We start from the raw sequence: 24635 nt of genomic DNA, 5'->3' as shown, positions 1-24635 counted from the left end.
TGGTCAGGATTGGTCAACTCCTGGTCTTTTTTATGGTGTCTTACCTCCTCTCCAGCACACGTCCTCTTCACCTATCCCCTCTGTTCCTTAATTTTCTCTCTGGATTGCCTTGCTTGTTTGCCCACTTCTTCTACACCAATCCTCTCTGTACACCTTGGCAGGACATTCAATCACCCTCTCTCTCTTTCTTTGCAGCATTGTATCGAGTAGGTCATTTCAGCTTTTGTATACTGTGGTTAATGGTTTCACCCACTGAACTGAATATAACAGCAGCATTTGACATGAAGCGTACCCAATGTTCCCATGGAATGCCACACTGCCTGTCTCAATGAACAAAATAGTCCTTATGGGGGTCGATTACGTAACGAAGAAAGATTCAAAGGATAATTAACTCCTCTTCCTCTCGACCTCCTTGCAGAAAGCGCTGGAAATGAAGAGAGAGGAGTACGAAGGACTCCCAGGGTGGAAGCAAGTGAACTTAAAGAAAGCCAAAGGACTGTTTTAGGAAACGTTGATGATGGTTTGTGGATGGGACTTTTAAGATGGAAGGGGCCCCAGCCCTCCAATCTTTCCTTGTTGTGTGGTTTATTAAACACACCAGCTCAGGGCCTGACTCTGAGTGGGATGGGGGGTGGGAGACTGGGGCCATAGTCTGCTAAGGTGAACAAGCTTCAGAACCGCGGTTTACCTTTCAGCAGTGTAATAACGTAGGGAAATTGGCTGTGCGTGACATTGTATACAAGTTGCTTTGATCAGGTGCACACCTGAATCTCATTTGCGCAGATTTCCAACAGTCGTTTAACTGTGTGTGTTCTGTAACAGTCTACTACAAGCACTTAAGTCATTGGTCACAGCGTGGAATTGTGAGAAGAAAAAAAATGTGTTGATAACCCGGTGGTGCGATTATGCTGTGTGTGTTTGTAAAGTATGAATTTCTATTTATGTAAAACAAAACTTGTAGGATGACTTGTTCATTGTGTTCACATGAAAGTGTTGTGTATCATGTTTTTAAACGTGTTTTCCTTGTGTCTATGGTGTCTCAAAGGGGTCATAAAGTATGTACCTTTTCTTTCACTGGGCTTCAGTGATGGTACCAGTTAGTACGACACCCCCCCACCCCAAGCAATGACTGTGGATGTATTTTAAAGGCATGGTTGGTGAGAAAGAGAGATACTTGATGAATCTGAATGTATAGTGCCTTGCTTCTATGTACAGTTTATATACATAAAATCTAGTCTGCATTTCAAAGACATTCTTTGTGATAAAAGAAATAGTTAATAAACCATGAAAACAAAACTATAAACATATTAGTTGTGTTGAATTATGACATGAAATCCTGTATTTATTGATGAATTCCTCTCTGAAACAATATCAACCGCATTAGATATCAAGGATCAGATGTGTGTTTAGCACATTTACCAGGTTGGTATGTATCAGCAGCCTAAACTGCCTTTCCAAAGTCCACCAGGTGGCGCTATGAGAGCACACGCCCACTGGTCAGTGATGTATTGACGCCTGAGCCATCTTTGTCCATAAAAGGACATAAGACTTCCATGTTATCCCTTCATCGGGGATTGTATCCAGTCACCAAAATGGCTTAATGTCATAACAGGTGTCATTAGAGAGTTGACTCATTTCTGTGTATTGCACTGTCCATTAGATGAGGGTTCATTTTCACAGGTATGTACATTTTGACGTTCATATTTAATTTAGCAGACACTTTTATTCAAAGCAAATACAAACAAATGGTGCAGTTATAAAGTACAATTGAAAATAATTTAATGCGACAGTAAACAGCACACTACTGGGAACTTTGCTCTAAGATGGAGGTGTTCTTTACAGTATCAATGTAGAACATCAAGAGCAGTATACATTTAGGTGAGTACAGGTCATCTTTGACAGGTCCTCATTCACACGTTTGACATTTGACTTTGAATGTCTATGAGGCTGTATTGTGAAATACCAGACCTGATCTCTCTCCAAATTGTCTGTTTTTTCTGTTTTTATTTCTAACTGTTTTGCCTCAAAATGCACGCAACCACCTAGGCTTGACATTTTACAAATCAAACAAGTACTGTGCAATATTTATTTACAATGAAGCATACAGTATATGGCCAAATCCAGCAACCATTGATGTTTGAACAGCCTCGTCTAGTCTGCTAAGCAACACCCCTGAATGTAACTCAGTCAGGAGTGATGCACCTGGGTTCTTTATCATCTCTGGTATAAATTCATCTGGTAAAGCTTTTGTAACCAGAGAGCTACTCATCATGTCTTGTTTAGTCATTTATCTTGATTTACATCATATCCATTTAACAGAAATACATACCTGACAAAACAGCTTCTAAATTGTGATCTCGACTTAGATTGACACAACTCAATCCGTCACCAAAGGCACACACAGTCAAATGACCCATGTCCAGCAATGCTTGTTCAAGCCATACGTAAACCGTCCCTTTGCCCCAGCATGCAACAATGCCTCATGGGAGTATGTCTGGGAAGATGTAAGGGTGTCAACACCCTCACACAGATGTTATCCTAACGACCACCTCAGAGTCCCTGTCCTGGCTGAGAGTGCGTCGGGAAGCCAGAGGAGGGCAGCAGAGGGTCAAGGGGGGGAGACAGAGAAAAGCCCACAGCTGTGGGGGTCCTAGCTGGGTAATGGGTTGCAAAGGCCCTACAGACCCCATGATAGCTAGGGGAAGCCGGAGTGTTCTGTGTACCAATGCGGTCTCTGCCCTAGCAGCCTCCTCCATGTCTGCTGCCTTATCGTAGTTCTGGACGTCCCAGTGGAGGTTGACCGCTCGCCAGCGCATGAGGACATTGTGCACCGCTGGGCCCTCGTGGACAATCAGACCTGTGAACACACACACCCAAAACGGATTGTTCTTAGATTCGATTTTGGTATTGGATCTATAAAAACGTGAAATCTGTTCAAGCTAATACATTGAGCTCCTCTATACATTTCCGAGTTGTAACGCAAAAAGCTCTACTCAGAGCAGAACATGCCGCTACACATATGATCTTTACTTTCTCATGTCCACAGAGGGAATAGCAAACTTTACCCCCCCCCCCAAAAAGAAACTTTAATGATTCCCACATGATGCATATTCCACCTATGCAGAGGCTATGCTATTCCACCTATGCTCCCCCCACTTAACACCCATGCACTGCCCCAAAAGAATGTGAGAATGACCTGCTCGCATTTCCCACGTGGTGTGTGCAGAGACTGCCTCCCACGTCTAAATGAAAAGGCCCGTAGCTAATCCTCACCGATACAGACGAGATCCATGACAGCGTACATGGCGTAGCAGATCTGGAAGAGGATGTCCCTGCGCTGCCACGCAGCCTGAGGACTGAGGCCTGACCACAGCAGCCAGGAGATACTGGCCACCAGGAACAGAGAGCCCAGGAACACAGCAATGATCTGGACCTTCTCCACCAGTGTGATAGTGATGGCCTGCCACTATGGGAGACATGAGGTCTGAATGAGATCAGGCAGCAGCACATGAGCCATAGGTTGTGTGTTTTGACATTAATACATTGAGATAATCAACCAGTTTATAGATTTCAACATAATTAGACCAATATTATTATGTTTGGATAGCAGCCGTGCATAGTCACCTAAATCAGCAGTCTAAGACAGAATATCTAGTGCATTCATAATAACATTGACCACAGCTACCTTTATGATGACACACACACACATCTACATATCCTGCCCCAGCTGCACCCATTTCTATGACACTTAACATTTCCTTTGATCTTAAATGGATCCTAAAACAGGGTCATGCACAGTAGACGTGCTTAACGCAGCTATTTTTAAAAGTATCTCAATTAAGTGAATATTGGAAATAACCAAGTCTGTAACCCCTTGCCTTCAGCTTACCTGTCCTGGTCTCTTCATATGGATGGCGATGACATCAAAGCGGTAAGAACACAGTTCACAGGTCCAACAGCCTCTCTCGCTGATCCACTTGAACAAGCATTGCTGGTGAGTGTAGCGGACCGAACCATCACACCGGCAGGGGCTCAGAAGGTCCCCCTTAAAGCAAACATGTCAAAGGTCAGGAGGACAAAGGCTCAAAGAAGTAGGAGGTGAGTACACAGGATACAAAACATGATTAAGGCTGAGTAAATGTCTATAAAAATGGAATTGAACAATTTATCTCCATCTCTCAAGTTCGGGAAGCTCGGTGAATAGGTCAATTCACGCGAGGGGTATGGGGTCAACTGATACACTGATCACATTGAGTGATTTTCCAAGTACAATTGCTTTGTTTCGGGTGTTGTACAGAAATCAGTGACCTATCGAAAACTGTGACCAGGGGTCGCTGTTCTAATGGCTTGCTACTGCACTACAGTACTTAAGGGGTTCTGAAATTGGCAGGAAACAACTTTTAGCATAACTGTGATGTTCTGTTGGCCAATATGGCCCAAGACACAAGCCTTTATTTATAGTCATTTATAGTCATTTAAGAATGACTTACATGGTAGGATATTTGTGTTGCATTGGACATGTCTACAAAAAATAGTAAGTAGCTCACAACATTTGCTATATCACCACCATCTGGCCTGTAGGCAGTGGGGCATTGTTGCTAAAGATTTAAGATATTGTTAAGTGACAAACTAAATATAATTTCTAATTATTGGTGTTTATAGATACAACAGAGTGGTGAGGTTTGAAACACCACCTTCACCTCTTTATCACCTGCATGTTGAATAGTTCATTCCCGCAAAATGAATGACGTCGTGCTTCTTTGAGGATTTCAAAGATTCCACAATCATGAACAAAGCAAGATGCCAAAGGCAGCAAGCAAGTCTGAATGCCCGGTCAACTTTTCATGGCAATTAAGTAATTGGCTTTCATACAGAATGATGTTTTAAACTACAAGTAAAGCAGTAGTATGTAGAAGTACGCACATTTTTACTCCGTTTTTCATTGGTCTTCCAACGTCTGTAGCCGCTGTCCGTGGTGCTGACCAACAAACTTGCGAGCATCAAATTACACAGTAGAGGCTATTGCATCTAACTAGTTTGACTAGTAGGCAACTTAACCTACCTGATCTGCACCCTGGAAGCATATTCGGCAACTTGGAGCTAGGATGCTACACTCACTGCTGCAGTTTGAGTGCATCGTTTGTTTCCTCTCTTCCCAGGTCGTCCTTTTTTCATCAGACGTGCCCTCCTTGCCATTCTTGGCCACATTGTTTTGGCTATGCGTCCGTCTGATAACAATACCTTGAGACTGGCATGTCCTGTATTCTCATGGATCGTCTCCGCGGACTGACTGTGTCCTTCGGTATCAGCGCCTCCCCGTGGTTCACCCACTGTCTGTTGGCAAACTGGACCCGCCTCTCCATCTTCTACGGTCATAATAACATGAAGTCCAAATAAAACGACATAAATGATTACTAGAGGTAATGGGGGAAAGACAATCCGTTTAGTAGGCTACTAGAGTTAGAACGCTTGTGTTTGCATGATAAAAAAAAAACAACAACGCTGAAACTAGAAACATCCAGTGTTGACCGGTAAATCCAAATTATGAGGTTATGATGGCAGTTTGACAAAGTTGTCGGTTATCTTGTCTCTGCCCGTGATGCAGGTCGTGAAGAAGGCCAGCTGCGTTTGGAAAATAACATTCCCTAACAGACAGTCTGGTTGTGATGGAAGAGACTCCCTGAAGACACCAAAGAGCTTGAAACGTAAATGTTCTCCTACCCATTGGCGTTTCCAAGGAAACAGAGAATTTGATAAACGGACGATAAACTTTCGAGTCACTGACATGGGGCAATAGCAACCCATCGAAAATTATTCCTTATTGCACTGTCGCCAAAAGCAAACATTGCAATATGATTAATAGACGAATAAACGGTTGCTTTGGGGTATGGGGTATAGGGCAATGTGCACAGATGAGATGCCTGCAACGACGACATACGCTTCAGGCTAAAGGTGTCTCGTGCCATTGTAAATGGTAGCATTTTAAGGTTCCCTTTTTTTTTTTACAATAGCTACCATCCTGGCTACCATTTGCTATGATGAAAGTGAAGTTTGATTAATTGATTAAGATACAAGGTAGGCTATTGGTAAAAATACAAATATATAAATGAAATGTGAAATTGTAGTAGGTCAGGGACAAACCAAAGTGAATCCCATTACTAACAAAATGCCAAAATGTAACATCAGCATACTTTGCTAAGTTGACTTATATTCTGCAGAATATGCCAACTAAGTCTTTCTATGACAAGTTAGAGCCTTTGAGAGCAATTTGTCTGAGGTTGGTTTTTCCAAGCGGAATCTGCTATTTTTTGAGGATGTGTAGCGCCTTCCAAGGAGTGGCAGTAATGGATACTAATGCAACAAAGGAAATTACCACTCATGTCCAATCACTACCTACAAGTCCCAGATCAATACCAGGCTCCGGAGGCACTGGGGGAGATTGGGGGAAGGCCTATAAGGGAAGAGGATGAAAGGGTTTCTGATAAAAAATAAATAAATAAAATCAGTGTCAAATATTGTGGTTACCATATAGACTCAACATTCTTCAGATCCACATAGAACCATTATTAGATTAGAATCCCAGCTATTTAATGCTGATGAACTTAACGAATTGAAGGGCAGTGAGCTGAACAATGTGTATTTTAGCATACTGTAGGGTTGACCGAGGGCAAAAGTTACAGGGCTCACCCCAAACATCTAAGATTACAACAATCACAATAAAGATTGACGTTGATGACATGTAGGCTACACTGTTTGCGATCTGTTAGGTACTGCTACTGGTACCTGGTTAAAGGGAAAGGCTAACTCTCACCATCTACTAATTTAGCAGCTTTCATTTCTATAAACTTACCAATGTCATCTAGAGCTAAAATATGGGCATATGTCAGTATTGGTGATAGTAGACTATGCTTTGGCATAGCTGCTGGGGTTAGGGACCATTATAACAGTAGAGATTGACCCCCAACTGAACACAAAGGCACAAATAAGAATGACGCAAGAGGGAATTAAAAACCAGGAAGGGAGGGCTACCGTAAAGTTAGGTCAATCTGATATATGAGAGATTGTTTGGCCTATCGTATATGTGTTTGGCAAGCTGCAATGTTTCCAAGACATTAGAGTAGCCTAGCCTGTCTGTCTCACGCTTAAAAACTAGGGACAAAACCCCTTTTCCTAATATTGAATTATAGATAAATAATTACATTAAATTCTACAATGGAATGGGTCCAGTGCCAGAACAACCAACGTGTCATAGGCCAGATACTTCTGTGTTGACCGTACATTTGAGCAAGACATTAAAATCGCCTCTGATTACTTAATTGTGGATATGGTGCCTTGCAGACATCTCCACTATCTTAATGTCCTTGAAATCAATTAGCTTTTCGCCCCTGCATGCTAGTCTGTTGGGCTTCCTCTCTTGCCTACGTGTGAGTTGTCAAGTGTACCGAGTGCTACAGACAGAGTGCCCTAAACCTAAATCCATTCAGCCACAAACACACTCTGGATCTTTTATAAAGGAAGTAGAAAGCCTGCCAAGAAGACAGAGAGGACCACAGACAAATGGACAGTGAGCTCATTACAGGGGCTGATGTGCATCCTCTCTCTCTGCAGCAGGGCTTTTCATTACATCATTGCTTCAGAACCAGAAAGAACGATTCAAAGATTCATAACACAGTGGGTGCACAGTCTATTGGTCCCTCAGTATTGGCCAATATGACCTTGACATCCTAGGAGTGTATATTGCTTATGTGATATATTAATGTAACCCAGCTTTTTTTTTTTGCATTCATAACAAATATGTGGCCACCGAAAATACAATACTACCAAAGCAATGTCTGCATTTCATCCTCAAAAGAAAATGTAATCCATACAATGTTTATTACATATCATATAGTACATTTTATTTTTCATAAACTGATTTTAAATTGAGATTCAATATACGTAAATGCTCTCTCGATCAGAATTTAATAGTTGCATGTGAAATATACATATTTGTTGAAAATACTAAACTGTTACCTTTGTATTTGTTCAAATCCAGATCATGAAAAGTGCAGAAGAGTACTCACCTACATTTCCCTAACAATATTCAGACACCATAATTATACAGCACTGAAATACTTTTGAATTAAAGGTAGACCCGCCAAAGATGACTAGATAACTGGCTGCTTCATTTGTTGAGAGGTTGGCTCAAAAGCGACGGTGGGAACAGTTCACTGATTCATAATGATAATGATTCATAATCAAAAGGGGCCAGAGTCTAGAACAGAACCTGGCACCTAAAGTGGTGCTGTTTGGTAGCGTTGTGGTTCATCCCCATCTTCATCATCCATTTGGACTTCATCCTCTGGACATACTGCATGTCCTTCTGGGTCTGATTGAAGGCAGGCTTTCCTGGGAAGGGAGAGGAGTGGAACACGATGGTAAGTGGTTGTGAATGTATACATTAATCCCAAAACAAGCATTTGAACCACCAATTTAGCTTTGGGTGGCTTGGTGGAGGTAAGAATTGCCATTGAGGTATTGGTGATGAGTAAGAAAGCTAACACAGCTTTGTCTTTGGATCAAACACCTTGAACAATCACCTAAAACTGCATTCCCATATTCTCCGCCAAAAATCCTTAAGAAATCAAACTAAATGCAATAATGCTGCTGTCTTTTAAAAAGGCAGTGTTGCTGCAGTACCACAATCTAATGACTCGTGCCAATAGCAGATCAGGGCTTTAATGATAACTAAGATATGTCGATGTACAGGTGCATTGAAGTCAGAGCTAGCTTGTCAGGGTAGACAGACTATTGAGGGAAGGAAAAGGAATGCATCGTGACAATGAATCGAACGCCTGTCATTGGCCGAGCCTTACCGATGTCTCCGCCCCAGCCCAGGGCTTTGTACTGCCGGAGCACCCTGCCCACGGCGTGCCTGTTGTGGGCCAGCACCACCGCCCTGGGGGCGCCGAAACGCTGCTTGTAGTACCGCATGAGCGAGCGGTGGCCAATCGTAGCACCTGAGGGACAGAGATATGGGGGAGGTCAGCGTGTAAAGACGACGATACACATATTCTTGTTCATACGCCACCTGTTGTGCACCGTGTACTTTGTATGGCTCGTGCCCAGGATGCAGCCAGACTATTCTACAAGTATTTTCGTTTTTGACTAAGGCACAATGTCATCATTGGGTCCTGTTACCTGAGGGGAGGGTGAGCTCCAGGGTATCGTCATCAAACTCTAGGTTCTTATCGTCTGGTAGCTCTTTGTCCTCCATCTCAGCCTCCTCTCCCACCTGGTCTGGGTAGCTACTCCTGTGTAGTCAATGGAGACAAGAACGTTTGCTTGAGTAGGTAGGTGAGACACATTACCAAACGTGGGTAAGCAAGCTGATGATGTGGCGATGGCAGTTCTCTCTGTTTATTGAATGTTGAGCAGATTTAGCAGGTTGTTGGGGAGTTCTGCTTTATTGTCCGTTACCTGAAGTCATAAAAGTCTGCAAACTCCAACGACGCGTCTCCGTCTGTGAAGAGCTTACAGTGGCTTTTGTCTGTCATGTGACCCTGCACCGCCTCCGTGGAGTAGAACGACCGCCCCTTCTCATTACACCACAAACACACGTTACCTGTGCCAACCTTCTCTCCTGTGAAAAGCAGTACAAGGATTAGTATTCCCTTTCTCCCCCCTTACCAGACTCTGCAATCCCTGGACTGAAATTATAATAGATATTGGATGCTGCAAAGTAGTAACCTAATAGGGTCTTAAGACTTTATAGGTAGCATCTGTCTGAACCGGAATAAATGTATGAAGGCTTTTAAAGTTTCAACTCATGTAAATCAAAGCTGCGTAATGGAGCATCCAGACTTGTTATCAACATCAACAGCACAGAACTGCAGCACAAATACCCCTCCAAAAAGAACCCCTCCTCAACACGATTAAAAGATCTGTGCTGGGCTTTTCCCAACGACACCAATACACACCCAGGTAACGAATGAGTCCCTTGAGGTCGATCAGGTACTCCAGATCAGGGACGAAGAAGCTGTGGACGTGGGTCATGTGCGCCATGTTCTTCATGAGCGAGTGGGAATGGTGAGGACAGAACAGACAGTCTGTGGTCGGGATGGCCCCGGGGGGAGGGGCCGGGTGGGGGGCTGCTGATGCCGTGCCGCCCCCCCCTTCCTCCTGCTCCATCGTCTCCTCTTCATCCTCCTCCTCGTCCTCCTCCATGTCGTCGTCATCCACATCTTCCCAGTCCTCTGCAAGGAAGATTCGGAAGTATGGACCCTACATTTAGTCTGAAGTCATGGGTCACATCCAAACAACGCATTTCAACCCAGTCGACATTGAAAACAGGAAGAGCAAGCAATCACACATCACAGGGTATCCCCTCTTAGGATTTTCAGTCAAATCGAGCAGGTTGCATATAAGGCCTACACTACACTGATATATGACTGATTTTGGTAGCGTACCTTCCTTTGGTTCAGCCCCCTCCTCTCCTTCGATCTTCTTCGCCTGCTCCTCAAACCACTGCAGCCTGGGTGGTTTCTCTGGCTTCTCTGCCCGGGGCCTTTCCGCTCCCTCCTCCTGTCCCGCAGCCGGGGCCTTCCCAGCCACGGCAGGACTGGGTCTGTGCTGCTCCTTCAGGGCCTGCTGAAGAGCCTCGTTCCTGGCATTGTGGTCCACCTTCCCATCTTCTCCCAGCCCCTTCTCCAGGTTCTTCTCGTTCATTTTCTGCACTTTCCTCTGAGCCACTAGCAAAGCTTGCTTCTCCGCTTGTTGGTGCTTGTGGGACTGCAGATGGTTCTGGTAGGCGTTAGCAGTGGAGAACTTCTTGTTGCATGTGGCACAGCCTTCGCTAACCGCTGCGCCGTTCACCTGCTGTTCGGCGGCGGCCCGTTGGGCCAAAACACGCTCCTGGAAGTTCTCTGCGGTGACAGGTGGCATTTCCGCCACTTTGCGTTTGAGGTTGTAGCGGTGCCAGTCTGTTTTGTAGTGGGCACGCTGCACCTCACCATCTGAAAACGCCACGCGGCAGCTGATGCAGGTGTAGGAGGACATGGCTGTAGGGAACAACATGATTATGAGAACCACATGGTCAAATGGATAGGGGCCGATATTAGCAACAACACAAAAAAATACCATAGAATTGTATAAGGGCCAAGAGAGATTCATTTTTGGTGTGAAAATGTTTTTTTTACCCTAGCACTTGAGAAATTGGAAAAGCACCATTTATTAATTAGGATATGTTTGGCAAAGATCACACATGAAAGGTCTTTAGGTTCATGAGATCAAGTAGGCACTTGGGGTGAGTGCTAGTCTTCCAGTTGGATCTACACCTTCTTAAATGATTTGTTATGGCCCTGCCACTCCAATGCCAGGCAAATGACTGTCACCACAATATTCCAAGTAGGATAAACAGTTAGAGCTAATAGACACAAACAATGTTTAATCACAACTGCCTTACTGACACATGTTAATAATTTTATTTCTGGTTGTTTTGAGATATTATACATACTTTCCAAATATTGTTGCTATTAAGTGCTTAAGGACATTCATCAAGTAGGCCTAACTATAGCTTTCTTCTGGTGGTTTGGTCTTTTCATTTACCTCAGTGTTACCAGAACGAAAGACAAATCAAATCATAAATGTATTACATTACATGAGAATTTGCTTGTTTACAACTGTCTGTGGGTGAATGCGGCTTAGCAAGCTACCTAGTTAGTTATTTAGACTAGGTTAGATGCGTGGGTCACCAGCATACAGTGTGGTGTACATGTTTCAAGACAGCTAAGTATATTATGGGAATAGAGGGCTATATTTGGCACATTGTGGACTAACTTAGCTATGCGTATTAAACAATCATGAGGCAGAATAGTGGTAGCTACAATATTTGCCATTCTGTATTTCCTCAAATAGCCTAACCGTTAGCTACCAAGCTCGCTCTAGCTAACTTCAGCGCATCAGCCTGGTGGTAGTGGCACTGGTGGTGGTAAGCAAACGAATGACAGCAAGAAGCTAGCTATGTGATAAACGTTGCGCTGCCTTGTTACTTCTCAAATTTAGCTAGCTAACTAGCTAGCTATCAAAGTGTGCATCAAAAATGAGTTAACTCACCAGCCCAAACCCTGTTTCACAAATTATTTGCAAACACAGGCTGGTTTTACACGAGGTTTAGTTCTTGGGTTATGGCTCCTTCTTTCTTGAAGTTTCAGGGCAGTAAGTTAGTTGAAATGCGCATTACCGCCACCTACTGAATTGGGGGTCCTTGACATCAGAGATCTAGCCCACACCACTGGATTTTCTGTCATAATTTTGAAATTTAAATAAACAAAGATGGAAATGAGTGTGTTGGTAATTTAGCAGATTAATAATGGATTATAAATTATTATTAAATTATTTTTGTCATTGAGGTGATATATGAAATATGTGGGAGCACTCATTTTGTATTGTTGTTGTTTCTGGCCCATTGATCACAGCCCCTGTGCTAAAACCAATTAAAAAATTGCTAAACAAATTATATAAAGCTCAAGATATACTGAACAGTAGTACTGTTGGAATTCAAATAATTATTAGAATTACTTGTAATAATAATGTTCTTGGTACATAAATAAAGATAATTATCATTTTGTTTCCTCATAATATGATTTCTTGCCATTTACATTGTATGATTTATTATTATGTATTTTTATTTTGAATACAGTGTTATGATGGGATGTTGGTCTGATGCGTTTACATTCTAAATGTCAAACAAACACCACCCTGTGGTTTTATGTGGTGTAGACAGTGTGCGCCTCCTGCACAGGCGCACACTCATACTGCTCAACCTCAAATGGATGGATGTGGTGTTAACAAGTGATGTGTTTTTTCAGATTACAACACTGGGTTGTGTGTCTTGAATAAAGAGTCAAGAACGACATTGTATGATAAGGAATTTATTTGATTTTACTGTTGCCGTTAAAGTCAAATGTCACAGGCACAACAATGTTATAGGCTCCCATGACTCTTTCAGAGATTTTACACAATTCAGGATTCATAACAAGATGCAGATCCAAAAATCAATGGCTACTGGTGACCATGGCAACAAGTTCCCTCCAACACAACAGTGCATCAATCTTACATGAGAAGACCCAGCACCAGCCTCAGACTCACAGTCTACCTTCTACAAAGTTTATTGTTGACATCTTTCTGGACTGAAGTGAGTTCACATACAATTTTTAGCATACATTCATAACATACCAGATTGTTCTACATTTTAGCTATATTATTGTAGACCAGACAAGTAGGTATACTCTGCATAGTGCACACTTACATGAAACCCTCTGACACATAGCATAAACTTACGAATAATAATAATCTGCGTAATAATCAATAATCATCTTAAAGGGACAGTTCACCCAAAACGGTTATTCAAGCTAATTCAATTACCTTAATTTGTGCAGTTTCATGTAGGAACTATTTTATTTCTACTTAATTTACTGCATGAAACGGATCACCCAAAGCCTGTGTATTATCTTGAGAAACCAGAAAAATAGATTTCTGTTGAGTTAAAAAACATCTCCATAACAACTCACAACTCATGTATCCATCTAAATGGATACATAGCACTACAAGTAAGAAGAAAAATACGTATCATACATTTTTGGGTGAACTGTGATTTTTCATTCATTGGCGTAATCTAACAATGAGCAGATTGTGAAGACAGCCATTTAATTGATAATTCAACTGTTAAATTGTGAATTAAATGAATCTTATGAAAAACGTATTACACTCCATCCGTGAAGATCTCATTGTTTTACCACCTTTTCTACCACCTTTTTTATTATTATTTTGCATCATATGAGTGACTTATTCTTCTTAATTTGTGTAAAGAAAATAGAAAAAAAAAGAAATGATAGTACTGAAGTGAATTGAAATACCCAGATTTTGAGGGTTAATATGACTTTCATCACAAAGCTTTCGTGCCAGTAAAAAATTATTTTTGTAATGAATGTCAGTATTTTTAATAACAGTATATCACTAATGCAATGCAATAATACTTTTTATTACAACTACATCACACCTTTATTTACATGTTAATATGTAACATTTCTGCCAAATGGTTGTAACCCCTGATAATCATTAGGTGGGGATAGGACACACCTAGTCATTATTGTAAGGACATGAATTCAGATTTATTGAAATACTTGATATTCAATTGGTATTGTATTGTCTTATAATATTCCATATCTTAAAGCATTTCAATCTATTGACTTCACCGTGCATTGGCTAGAATTAAGTCTGACATTTCTAGATTTGTACATGATGTTTTAATGATTTGGTTGACTGGATTTAGTAAGAGCCACAGTTTCACCAACAAGTTTACAATGAGTTTCTGTTTACTGGGATTACTGGTATTAAAACAGGGTTAAAGTCTAGATTGTTGCAAGGCTGTAATAAAAGCCTTTTTGTTGCAAAGCAAAATGTATGTCCCTTAGGATAGACTGTATTTCTCTGAACTATCAGTAGTTTATTTCCCCTGAACAAACCCATTCCAAAACAAAACAAATTGCTCCTAGAATTTTGTAGTTCTGAACTTTTTGAAAATAATATATAGATTTAAAGCTTTTCATTAACCTAATAACCTCTGTGCCATTATTATTATTATTATTTATACAGAAATCAAATGCACATTTCTGTTTATTCGAGCAGATACATTTAGGTTATTATTTCATGTTCTCAAGTATCTAGTTGTTTATTAATAATTAAGGTGCAAATTCAAATAGAATATTTATTAACACCGTGAATACTGTTATAACAAATACAAAAAGCCATCCCACTGAATAGCTGAAAGAAAACAATAAAATGTGTTAAAGAGATGGAAACATCTTTAACATTTAGCTTGGTTTAACTAACATCTAGAAGCTGAATTTGTTTTATTTGTTTTCTGAATTATGTCTCAAGCAACCAATATTTAGGATTTAGATAGTTAACTATGTTCTTTCATTCAAGTCAGCTTTTTAATCAAACATATTAACCTAGAAGATAACAAACTTTCTGGTTAGCTGGCTTGAATGTTTGAAATGTAGTTGGCCTACAAAAAGTGTCATGCTAATAATTGTTTGCTAAAGTTGTCCAATATCAGTGCACAATCATTTAATCTGTGAATAACCAAGCTGTGGCAGCTGCAAGCCAATTTGAAACAACTACTATAACAATGGATCAAATTAAACCAATTTTAGTTCTTGATTTAGTTGACCATGCTGGTCCAAAAGGAAAGGCCAGCTAGGAATATTGCCCCTTTCCAAGTTTATCAGATGATTTCTAGATCAAGATCAAACTAAATGCTGAACATGTTGAACTATCCCTTTAATAACAACAGAAGAATCACTATGGTACATGTCACAATTTCAAAGTGGGTTTATCGTGAACAGCAGTTGTGTGTTATAAGAGGTATTTTTGCCAGTAACAATCTTATGTCAGCATTCATGTCAATGCACTATAAGTAAAACATTACCTCTAAAATGTTCTAAACGGAGATATCCATGCATAATATTGCTTGTCTGCATGTCATAACAAAAGATCAAGTCCATAAACTATGTATGTCTTTCATGAAAAAATATACAAAATTAGAAAAAAAGGATACAAAATATGTTGACTTTAACTATTATGTCTAATCCATTGTTGCATGTTCCGGTTAACTATTGCCTAGTACTGCCTGACTTAAATGTGCATGAAACTAATATTACACATAGACATACAGTACAATAAGCTACACTGAAAGCACAGGTGATTGTCATGTTGTCTTTGGGTCTGGTCAAATAAGGCTGTAGAATTATGACAGATTAGTGAATGGGACAATTCTGAAGAAAACAAAAATACTTTGGCAGCTAAATCTGGAAGACCCACTTATTTCCTGCCCACATAACACTACAGGCCTAAACATGGCCTTACCATGCAACCACAGCGCATACGTCTGACCACCATCCCACGTTAATGATTCTCATACAGATGGATCATTTTCTATACATTATATGTAGAAGGAGTGTTCCTACAGCAGTTCAACTTGAAAAGGTTATCTGGAAATACGGTCATATTTTTCCCCAAACCCTACAGTCCTCAATAAGTATGGCCAATGACAACCCCTCCGGTTCCTCCAATCAACGGCGCCCAAGGAGCTTTGAGAAGAATCCCCCAGATGAGGTTGGCTTGCTAGGTTTGGGATTGACTTCAACTTTGGTCTGGCTTTTCTGCCCTAGACCCAACTCCCCTTCCAGTTGCTCCAGCTCTGACTGGTCAAGCAGCTCAAAGTCCTCTACTTCACTCTCTGAGTCCTCTGCCAGGTCTAGTGGTGCCAAGGTCACAGGGTTAGGCATTCTCGGCCGCACTGGCTCCACAGCAGTTACACCCATGGCAGCCTCTATTCTCTCCTGGATTGCGGCAGTAACAGCAGCAGTGATGGCATCGCTGGCCATTTTGTTAACAAGTTTCAACGCTTGGGTCGAAGCATCAACTGGCTGCACCAGCATTTCCCCTTTGGAACTGACTGGATACTGAGGATGTGGGGGAGGGGTGGGGAGACCAATGCTGAGATCATCATCATCTTCACCATTTGTCCCCATGCCATTGTCAAGAGAGGGGAATTCTGGGAGGCCTCCAATAAACACTTCTTCCCGGTCAAGGTCTGCACATGTGGTGAAAAATGAGAGAATTTCCTTTTTATCTATTGAGTTAATGATATATGTGAGATAACTTTTGACATCTTCTATGAAAAAACAGAAACACTTTAAAGTGTTCTCTTTTACAATGAATCTTTAGTACTTATGACACTTCTTGTGTGTATGTGAGGTGAGGTAGTGATTACAGTGGCATCACAGTAGCAAATTACCCTCTGAGTTTTCTGTCTGGGGTGTGTGTCCTTCTGACAGATTGAAAGTTCCATTCTCCGTCCATGTGATGTCTGACACATCTGTGTCCGATACTGACATCTCCTTACACACAGTAGAATCCATCTTTTGGAAATAAAAGGATAAACAGGAAGGTGGAAGGTGTACAATAAGTTAAATAATGAAAAAAACTAACATAAAAAAAATTGACTCTTGGAAAGTCAGTGTTCCTGTTAAAATGAATACATTATTAAGCCATTTAATGACTTACTAAACTTTCGCACAAAAATAACAGTTCTCCCTCTCCATTAAACATTGCGTCCTGGATAATTTAACAGTACATCTTATAGCGACCATTATAACCACCCAGAGCCTGCGAAAACTCTACATGCATTTCTTGTCTCTTTTTGTGGCATTCTCTTTTTTGTTGTTTTGTTTTGGTTAGGAACGATGCTTGGTTAAAATCAATTTGGTGATGATGTGGGTCCTCAAAAAACTGGCAGAACATGTTGACCTGCGTGAAGAACATCTCACAAAATCACTACAAACTAAATTTGTAACATAATCAGCGTTTAAGGGGAAAACTGATCATTTTTACAAACATCCTAACAATCTTGCCTGAGCAAGAATGCAGATGCAGGTCATGAGCTTTGAATTTCAAGCAAAGGGCCAATCAACTTAATTAGATTCAAACTAACCTTGGGGAACAGGGAGGAGAGGTCAGCCTCAATGTTCTCTCTCTCAGTTTGGGCCTCAAGAAGTCTCTTTTCTAGAATGTAAAACAGAATCAAGTTACTTGCAAATAGCCTGTGTCATAGCCATACATGTAGATGACCATGCACTGAACCATGCAGGGAGCACGTAAGATCAGTTGTGCATCAGTTGTAGTGTAGCTATGGCTCTGAATACCTTTCTACACATTTTTATAGACTGGATTAGGTTAGGTTTGATGCATGTGTTTGTACATGGTGTCTGTATACAATTGACTACACCACCAATTAATGACAGCCCTGAATGTGATTGTTTATGTATGTTTGATACTTGTACAGTTGTGTGTATGTTTATCTTAGATTGGAAACAGATATCCTTTTGTATTATTTAATGGTGAAATACTCCAAAAGTACATCAGATCATGTTACTTAAATAGAGTTGGCCAACAGATGTTACTGATGACAACATTTAGTGTATAATCAGAAATCTGTAATGAATTGATTTCACATGCCAGGCCTCCAATGGTAAAACCCATGCAAGTAGTGTATAGATGTTTGTAGCCAGCCACTATGTAGTTAGTTACCATGATTCACTTTGATTTTCTGAAGTAACTCGCCGACGCCGAAGTCCAGCTTCTGCAGAACTGGCTCCAGCCACAACCCAAACTCATGCGATGACATCAGAGGCCACAGGAAAATGGCAAGTACTGAGGAGCAGAATTGGGGAAAGGAAGAAAGATGAAAGAAGGCGGTGGTAATAACTGAACTGACTCATTGTTGGCCATTAACATGTGTGTGCCAGTGTGTTCCTGTATTGTGTCTTGCTAAGTGATGGGCAACAAGTGCAACCGGAGGCTACGAGAGAATTATTTAGGGATAAGCATTCCCAGGAACCCACAATCATGTGACTCCTGGGAAATTCTGACTCTGGAACCTTAGTCTTTTGTGTTCGGCAGGAACACTTTGATGGCAGCATTGTGACTACGCAACACTATAGCCAAGCATTCATGATACAATTTATGACAAAGACTGACTAATAGAATTGTGCTAACACCGCATTATCATCAATATTTTGTGAAATTAGTTTTGAGTAATTACTGCACCAGCAGTAGGCTTACAGTCTGGTTTGCCGATCATTGCATTAACTTGCTATCTTTTGTGTAGATTGCCAAGCTATTGTTTTGGTTAGTGGTCACATGCTTGTAATTCAGATGACCCAAATCAGCTCCACACCTGGGTTGGCTGTGAAGGGGCTTTAAGAGAGGTAGTGTAAACCCGCTTCATTTCATGTGTCAAAATCAGAACTTCCATTCTAAATGTATTCATGTTACAATGGCAAATAAAAGAGAAACTCACCTAAACCATATGAGATGATTACCCCTGGAATGTAACGTCCTAAGACAGCCAAGAAGGTGCATAAACTGCAAACCAGCAAGCAAAACTAAAATGGAGAACACACAAAATAACTTATTAACATAGCAAACATTTGAGCACAAATAACAAAAATAAAGTGAAACATTAAATCCTTCTTTAACTTGTAAAAGCCATTAATTCAAATAATATGGTTACCTGTCCATTAAAATAGGTAACCATATAAAAACACGATTTAGCATGATTACCCAAAAGTTATCATTGTTGTATTACCTTGCCTGGGTTCTGCTGCTTGAAAGAGGATGTCTCCTGTATAAAGAGCTTGAGGCTCATCCAGGAGTCGGTGAACTGAGTCCCAGCCCTGCTGTCCTGTCCAGAGTCAACTATCTCCCAGCTGGAAAACGGAGGCAGAAAGTGAACAGTTGATACAGTTCAAACATTTCTATCAAAATGAGGTTGTGGAATAATTAAAGAGAGTACTATGAAGTCCATCTGCCACTGCCACTCCCTCACTGTACAATCCCTAAGACCTTTCAGTTCCCTGAAATGTTGCCCCAAACAATGCTGAAACAGCTGGGCCCAATCATTTAGCGTTCAGCAGCATGATAACGCCAAAAAAAATCAATGTAAATATTCAAGGAATCTACAATTAATTTGATGAACCTTTGCTTTCATTCTGACTTCCAAATGAAAAATGGATACCATGGGCATAACATAACTGGTAGTAAACTGATTTTACCCCATTAACACCAATGCCATATCCTTAAACACCTACCGTGTTGACAGATGGGCTTAGGAAGCACAATCTGGCTTTAAACAACACTCATCCGTTTAATTGCCTTTTTCAAAGGACATGCAAGTAGGTCAAACTTTATGAGGTGCTTGAAACTAAATCTCATGTGACCTTGCAAGGGCTGACAACTGTATTGCACTGTATTTGTGTTGAGCCCATTCCAATAAATAGAGAGGAGGGGGGTTAAGTTGGGATCAAAGTCTAAGGTACCCAGAATGCATTTTCTTCGAGTGTGCCTTAAACATGATATACCTTTGATGAATGCCATAGTTGCTACTCCTCAGCTTCAAGGAAAAGGTTTGGCTTTCAGTATGGGAAAAACTCAGGATTATTTTGCAGGTCAGAGGCAGCTATTAACAGAAGTCGTCTCAAATGGTGGCCTTCCCCACATTGTTACCTCTCTTTGCCCCCTTCCCAAACACACAGCTGTTTGATCTAGTTTCCCTTAGACTTGCCAACTACCCATTTAGTCATTTTTAGTCATTTAGGCTTTGTTCAATTCATTCATCCCGTTTGGGGCCTCTAGACTGGAGTGTAACACTACAACAAGATACCCACTGAATCGGCTCCCCTGCCATTGCCAAACCTGGGCCAATATTCCTCCGTCACCCCCCACGTGACAAAATATCAGCTTGCCATTCCCTTCTCATATTACAGGCAAAAGCTTTCCTTGGAGATGGGAAACGTGTTGGTAGGCGTGTGACACTATGCCTGTGAGCCAATCGACTCGGATGAGCGTTTCTTCATTCCTTGTTGACTATGCCATGCTGCTCCATTGGAAAGCATCAAGAGTTCCAAATTGAGACTAACGCAACTGAGACATGTCTGCCATTGATTAATAAGGCAGTACTTTAATATGAGGTCTGGTAAACCCCTGGCAAAAGTTCTAATGCCAGCAATCTCCTTGGGTGACAACTTTACATAAGGGAAAACAGAAAACAAAACATATTGGAATTTGAAAGTTACAGGGAAAGGGTCTTCAATCAACAGTAAATCCAAAGGGCCAAAATAGGGTGACAGATCAAGTTTTGCTGCTCTTCAGAATAGCCTCCAGGAATACGGGTATCAAAGAAACCAATACTTTTCCTTGTACGCCAATTTGGTTCATAGGACAGTGCTAAGTGTAAACCCGTTGGCAAACTTTCTTGTTCTAGGTACATACAATGAGGGAAAGCAAGTAACATTGCCCTTAAGAAATATCAGGGCATGGGACGGGTTTCCATCTAGGGATAAAATCCAAGAGGTAACATCTGACTCCATTCCGCTTGACAGACATTGGATCACACCGGTTTTGTCACATGATCACTCAGACCCTTTGAAGTTACCTTGTGACTGTCATGCCATCACACATTACAGTCTTACTTACACTGCTTGTATATTGGATCTGGTACCTACACTGAGTATACACATTTCATATCCAATATTCATCTCTAGCTCAAACCGGATCCTGACACCTGTTTTTCTTACTTTCTGGCCACATTCAGCTACCTCCCTAAATCTACTAAAGATACAGGAACCAGGCTGCTATTTGTTGGTTATTCACACTTCTTAAAAGCAAGGCAAGAGATTGCTTCAATGACAACAACCATACTAAAGACTAGGACAGCTGGACACACAAAGCAGCTGTGTGGGAGACATGGCATTTCTAATTGGTAATCTCTACAACAACATAGGGAGATACATGTTTGAGCCTTTAACCAGGTCAGTGACAACGTATTTATAAATAGGCAAACAATGTGTGGGATGGCATCAAAAACATCCAGGTAATTTAAATACTCTTAAAACAAAGGGAGTAAATATGTGTTGCTGCTCCAAGTGTACAATCGAAACTATTGAGTTTAAAGCATAATAATATGTTCTGTATATGTGCACGGTGCCACACCAAGCCCCAGTCTAGACTATAAACAGTGACTTCCATTACAAACCAGCTTCCAAGCATGTCTTTCCCGCAGTACACAGTTAAACCTTACAGCTTTTTTTTTGCTTTTGTTACAAAGCCTGTTCTGCTAAAATTATAGGTCTGTTGAATGATTATATAACAAAATGTAAGATCTTCATAGTTACATGAAAAAACATGGACTGGTTACTAGAAACAAAAAACATATACAACCAATAAAGTAAAGATAATTTCAACAAAAGTTTTTTTGGCATTAAGTCATTCTAAGGGAACCATCTAATGACTGCCACAAACACAGACACTTTAGTACCTCAGTCCTGCTCCACGGTCTTCAGGCGACATCTTGGTTTGTTCAGTTGGTTCTGTCAGTTCAGTTCTAGCACTACAGTATTATATGATTTTAGATGAGGACTTAATCTTTCACAGAAAATCTAAAATGCCAAAGCTTGCGTTGAGATACAAACTCAGCAGAGACCAGCGTGTGTTTATCTTCCATGAGGCCTGAGCTTGGCTATTTCAACCAGGCCCATCTAAAAATAACCAGGTCATGAAGCATTCCATCAGGCAACTATAGAGGGGACAGAGGCGGGGGTGGAGGGGGCTAAGGAGTGGTGAGGGGTGGGAGGGGGCTAGGTGGTGGTGAGGGGTGGGAGGGGGCTAGGTGGTGGTGGAGGTGGGGACATGTCAATACAACAGATGTAGGAACACCCTTCTGGTGTCAGCCCTCACACCTTCTGACTCCCACCCCCAACCCTCTCACACACACACACACTTTGACAGTATTGTTGATATTTCATTACTACACAGTAACCAGGGGGTGTTCCTAAGGTTGGATCTCTTACGTGTGTGAGTGTCAAAAAACAAGTACATATTACTGTTATCTTTACTGTGTGATGACATATTACACGAATTCTATGATACTTTTTTCTCAGAAGTTGCGTAATTGTTAGAGCTCTTGTGCTAGAAAGAGTGTGGTTGCCAGGCTTAAATTAGCCTTTTTATGTATACTAAAATATATTAAAATCTCTTTTTATATATATTCAATTCATCAAACATGTATTCCAATTAGTTAGTTAAAAACAAGAAAACCATTTTGAAGTAGATAAATGAGAAAAAAGGTTTAGGTGTTATAAATCAACAGCAGTAGTCAAAGTCAATCACCTCATTTTTATTTTAAGACAAATGACATAACAATCAGTTGACTGTGACGAAGAAGTCACATAACTAGTTTATTGGTGTGCAAACTGAAGAAGCATCTCTGTTGCCCATTTTAGTAGCACCTCATCCAATGAGAAGTTTTCTTCATAAGCACACCCCTGTTTCTCTGTGTCAAGTAATCTGATTGGTTCTTGCCAGCATGTCTGAGATTGTGAGTAACTGTAAGGTTTGCTGGTTTGGGATCAGTTCCGGAACCATAGAAATGCTGTGTCATCCTATCTATTACACACACACTTCCCCACACAGGACTCATAAACAAACATTCCACATCCTGTTTCACAACCCCATAGCATAACGTCTCTGTTGTCGTGAAAACAAACAACACGTGTGTCCTTTCTAGAACGCCAACCAGTAATAATAATATGACTCATTTTTCTTGATACCAAATAGATACCATGTCTTTCAGGATTGTGTCTCTCGTCTATTATCATTGTCTCTGCTGTGTGGATGCCACCTCAGGTCATTTCTAGGTTGCTAGAAAAGTTTTGCAAATGTTAGCTCTCTAAGGTTCATAACAGCATGTTTGCTCCATAAGCTTCAATTACAGTGTGGCATACATAATATTCCACAAACGTTCTAATAGAGCTAGGTATCTGTAACTATACATGAATGTATTTTGAAGTAGCTAGATTTCTTGTCAAATCAATACGAATTCTGAGACATGTTTTAAATTAAGTATAGTCTCATCCTTAACTTACATTTTTGAATAAGATTGATCACACTTTATTCATGCCAGTTAGTCTCACTGAGATTGTCGAGAGGGCTAAAAGTTCATTAGAAAGACATAACCAATCCATCCAACTCAGAAATAACATACCTCCGAATCACAAGACTACTGGACATGATTACAAGACCACTAATGACAACTTAAATAAACGTAAATAGAAAAAGGTGCCTTAGTATTTAGCATGTTGCTCTGAGCGTCATTGTAGCACTAAAGTCCTGTGTCGAGAGGTAAAGAACTATACTGTAAACATCTGGGATCAGACTAGCAAGTAAAACATACAGAGTATGCTTTAATATAGTCGATAATGTTTGGCAAACCTCTAACAGAGCTAACTCGAACAACCAGTTCACCAATGTGTATGGACAAAGATGTGTTAGTAGTTGATTTACAAAGGGAAAGCTGATCCCAGGCCGGTCTGTTTTGGATCCTCCTCGTCCCCTTGTCGGCTCAGACACCCAGCTGTCACCACACATTCTGGGTCGGCTAATCTCCCTTGCAAGCCCATGCCAGACCTGGAGTCAGCCTCACAATTACCCACAAGACACTCCTGACAGACAACAGCAGATGACAACAACACAATCCCTCTCCCTGTCTCCACCCCAGAAACCAAATGGAAGGGAGAGTCACAGAGATGTAAGCCCAGAGGGCAGCGATCATCAGAGATACAGACATTCTGGACTACTGACGAGGCAATGCATTGCGATTATTGCTGTTATATTGAATCTGCTACAGTTGGTGAGAATTGGCTTCAACTCCAAATTCACAAAGCGTTAATTGGGATCGGGTCCTGATCCCATTACTTTCACTGAAATCATATTTGATTCTATATCACAATACTCATAGTAACATAATAAAACAAATGATAACTAATCTCATGAGTGATGTGCCACCGTGACCGACCTTGTCCTAGTTTAGTACATATTTTATACTAATCTCAGTTTGCTTAAGTTAGACAATGCTTTTGAACCGCATCCAGTTTGGCACAAACATTATGCCAGCTGTGGCATTTTGCCTATAGGGTTGAATGTAGGCTGAAACTTCTTAGTAGACTACACATACAGTATATTAGTATTCATGT

General features: G+C 40.9%; 4 protein-coding genes across 5 annotated transcripts in view; 1 reads left to right on the top strand and 3 right to left on the bottom strand.

The window, feature by feature from the left end:
* The window catches only part of svilb (supervillin b), a 29555-nt gene extending 28307 nt beyond the window's left edge, over nucleotides 1-1248 (top strand). The window contains exon 41 of the mRNA XM_067253042.1: nucleotides 419-1248. Coding sequence (XP_067109143.1) covers nucleotides 419-505 — 87 coding nt within the window. The 3' untranslated portion in view covers nucleotides 506-1248. The remainder of the gene's footprint in view (nucleotides 1-418) is intronic.
* A 477-nt stretch (nucleotides 1249-1725) lies between these two features.
* On the bottom strand, nucleotides 1726-5262 carry marchf11 (membrane-associated ring finger (C3HC4) 11). Its single transcript, XM_067253768.1, has 4 exons — nucleotides 5063-5262; nucleotides 3890-4045; nucleotides 3274-3466; nucleotides 1726-2857 (listed from the first exon to the last, which is right to left on the bottom strand). Exons 1-4 carry the CDS (start codon nucleotides 5135-5137, stop codon nucleotides 2523-2525), a joined length of 759 nt encoding a protein of 252 aa, XP_067109869.1. The 5' UTR covers nucleotides 5138-5262; the 3' UTR covers nucleotides 1726-2522.
* A 2548-nt stretch (nucleotides 5263-7810) lies between these two features.
* Nucleotides 7811-12184, bottom strand: znf622 (zinc finger protein 622). 2 transcript variants are annotated; one of them, XM_067253304.1, is made up of 7 exons: nucleotides 12094-12184; nucleotides 10449-11039; nucleotides 9960-10235; nucleotides 9460-9622; nucleotides 9181-9293; nucleotides 8856-8999; nucleotides 7811-8388 (listed from the first exon to the last, which is right to left on the bottom strand). In XM_067253304.1, exons 2-7 carry the CDS (start codon nucleotides 11035-11037, stop codon nucleotides 8255-8257), a joined length of 1419 nt encoding a protein of 472 aa, XP_067109405.1. In that variant the 5' UTR covers nucleotides 11038-11039; nucleotides 12094-12184; the 3' UTR covers nucleotides 7811-8254. The 2 variants fall into 2 exon arrangements, with proteins under 2 accessions (XP_067109405.1, XP_067109406.1); XM_067253305.1 differs by lacking the exon at nucleotides 12094-12184 and adding an exon at nucleotides 11495-11600.
* Nucleotides 12185-14670: 2486 nt separating this feature from the next.
* On the bottom strand, nucleotides 14671-22066 carry retreg1 (reticulophagy regulator 1). Its single transcript, XM_067253928.1, has 7 exons — nucleotides 21923-22066; nucleotides 19196-19316; nucleotides 18908-18992; nucleotides 18136-18258; nucleotides 17540-17610; nucleotides 16844-16967; nucleotides 14671-16639 (listed from the first exon to the last, which is right to left on the bottom strand). Exons 1-7 carry the CDS (start codon nucleotides 21952-21954, stop codon nucleotides 16116-16118), a joined length of 1080 nt encoding a protein of 359 aa, XP_067110029.1. The 5' UTR covers nucleotides 21955-22066; the 3' UTR covers nucleotides 14671-16115.
* Nucleotides 22067-24635: the final 2569 nt, after the last annotated feature.

This window comes from Osmerus mordax, chromosome 16, assembly GCF_038355195.1.
Source record: "Osmerus mordax isolate fOsmMor3 chromosome 16, fOsmMor3.pri, whole genome shotgun sequence".
Lineage (NCBI taxonomy): Eukaryota > Metazoa > Chordata > Actinopteri > Osmeriformes > Osmeridae > Osmerus > Osmerus mordax.
The sequence above is the reverse complement of the archived record's forward strand: the minus strand, read 5'-3'. Positions and strand labels throughout refer to the sequence as shown.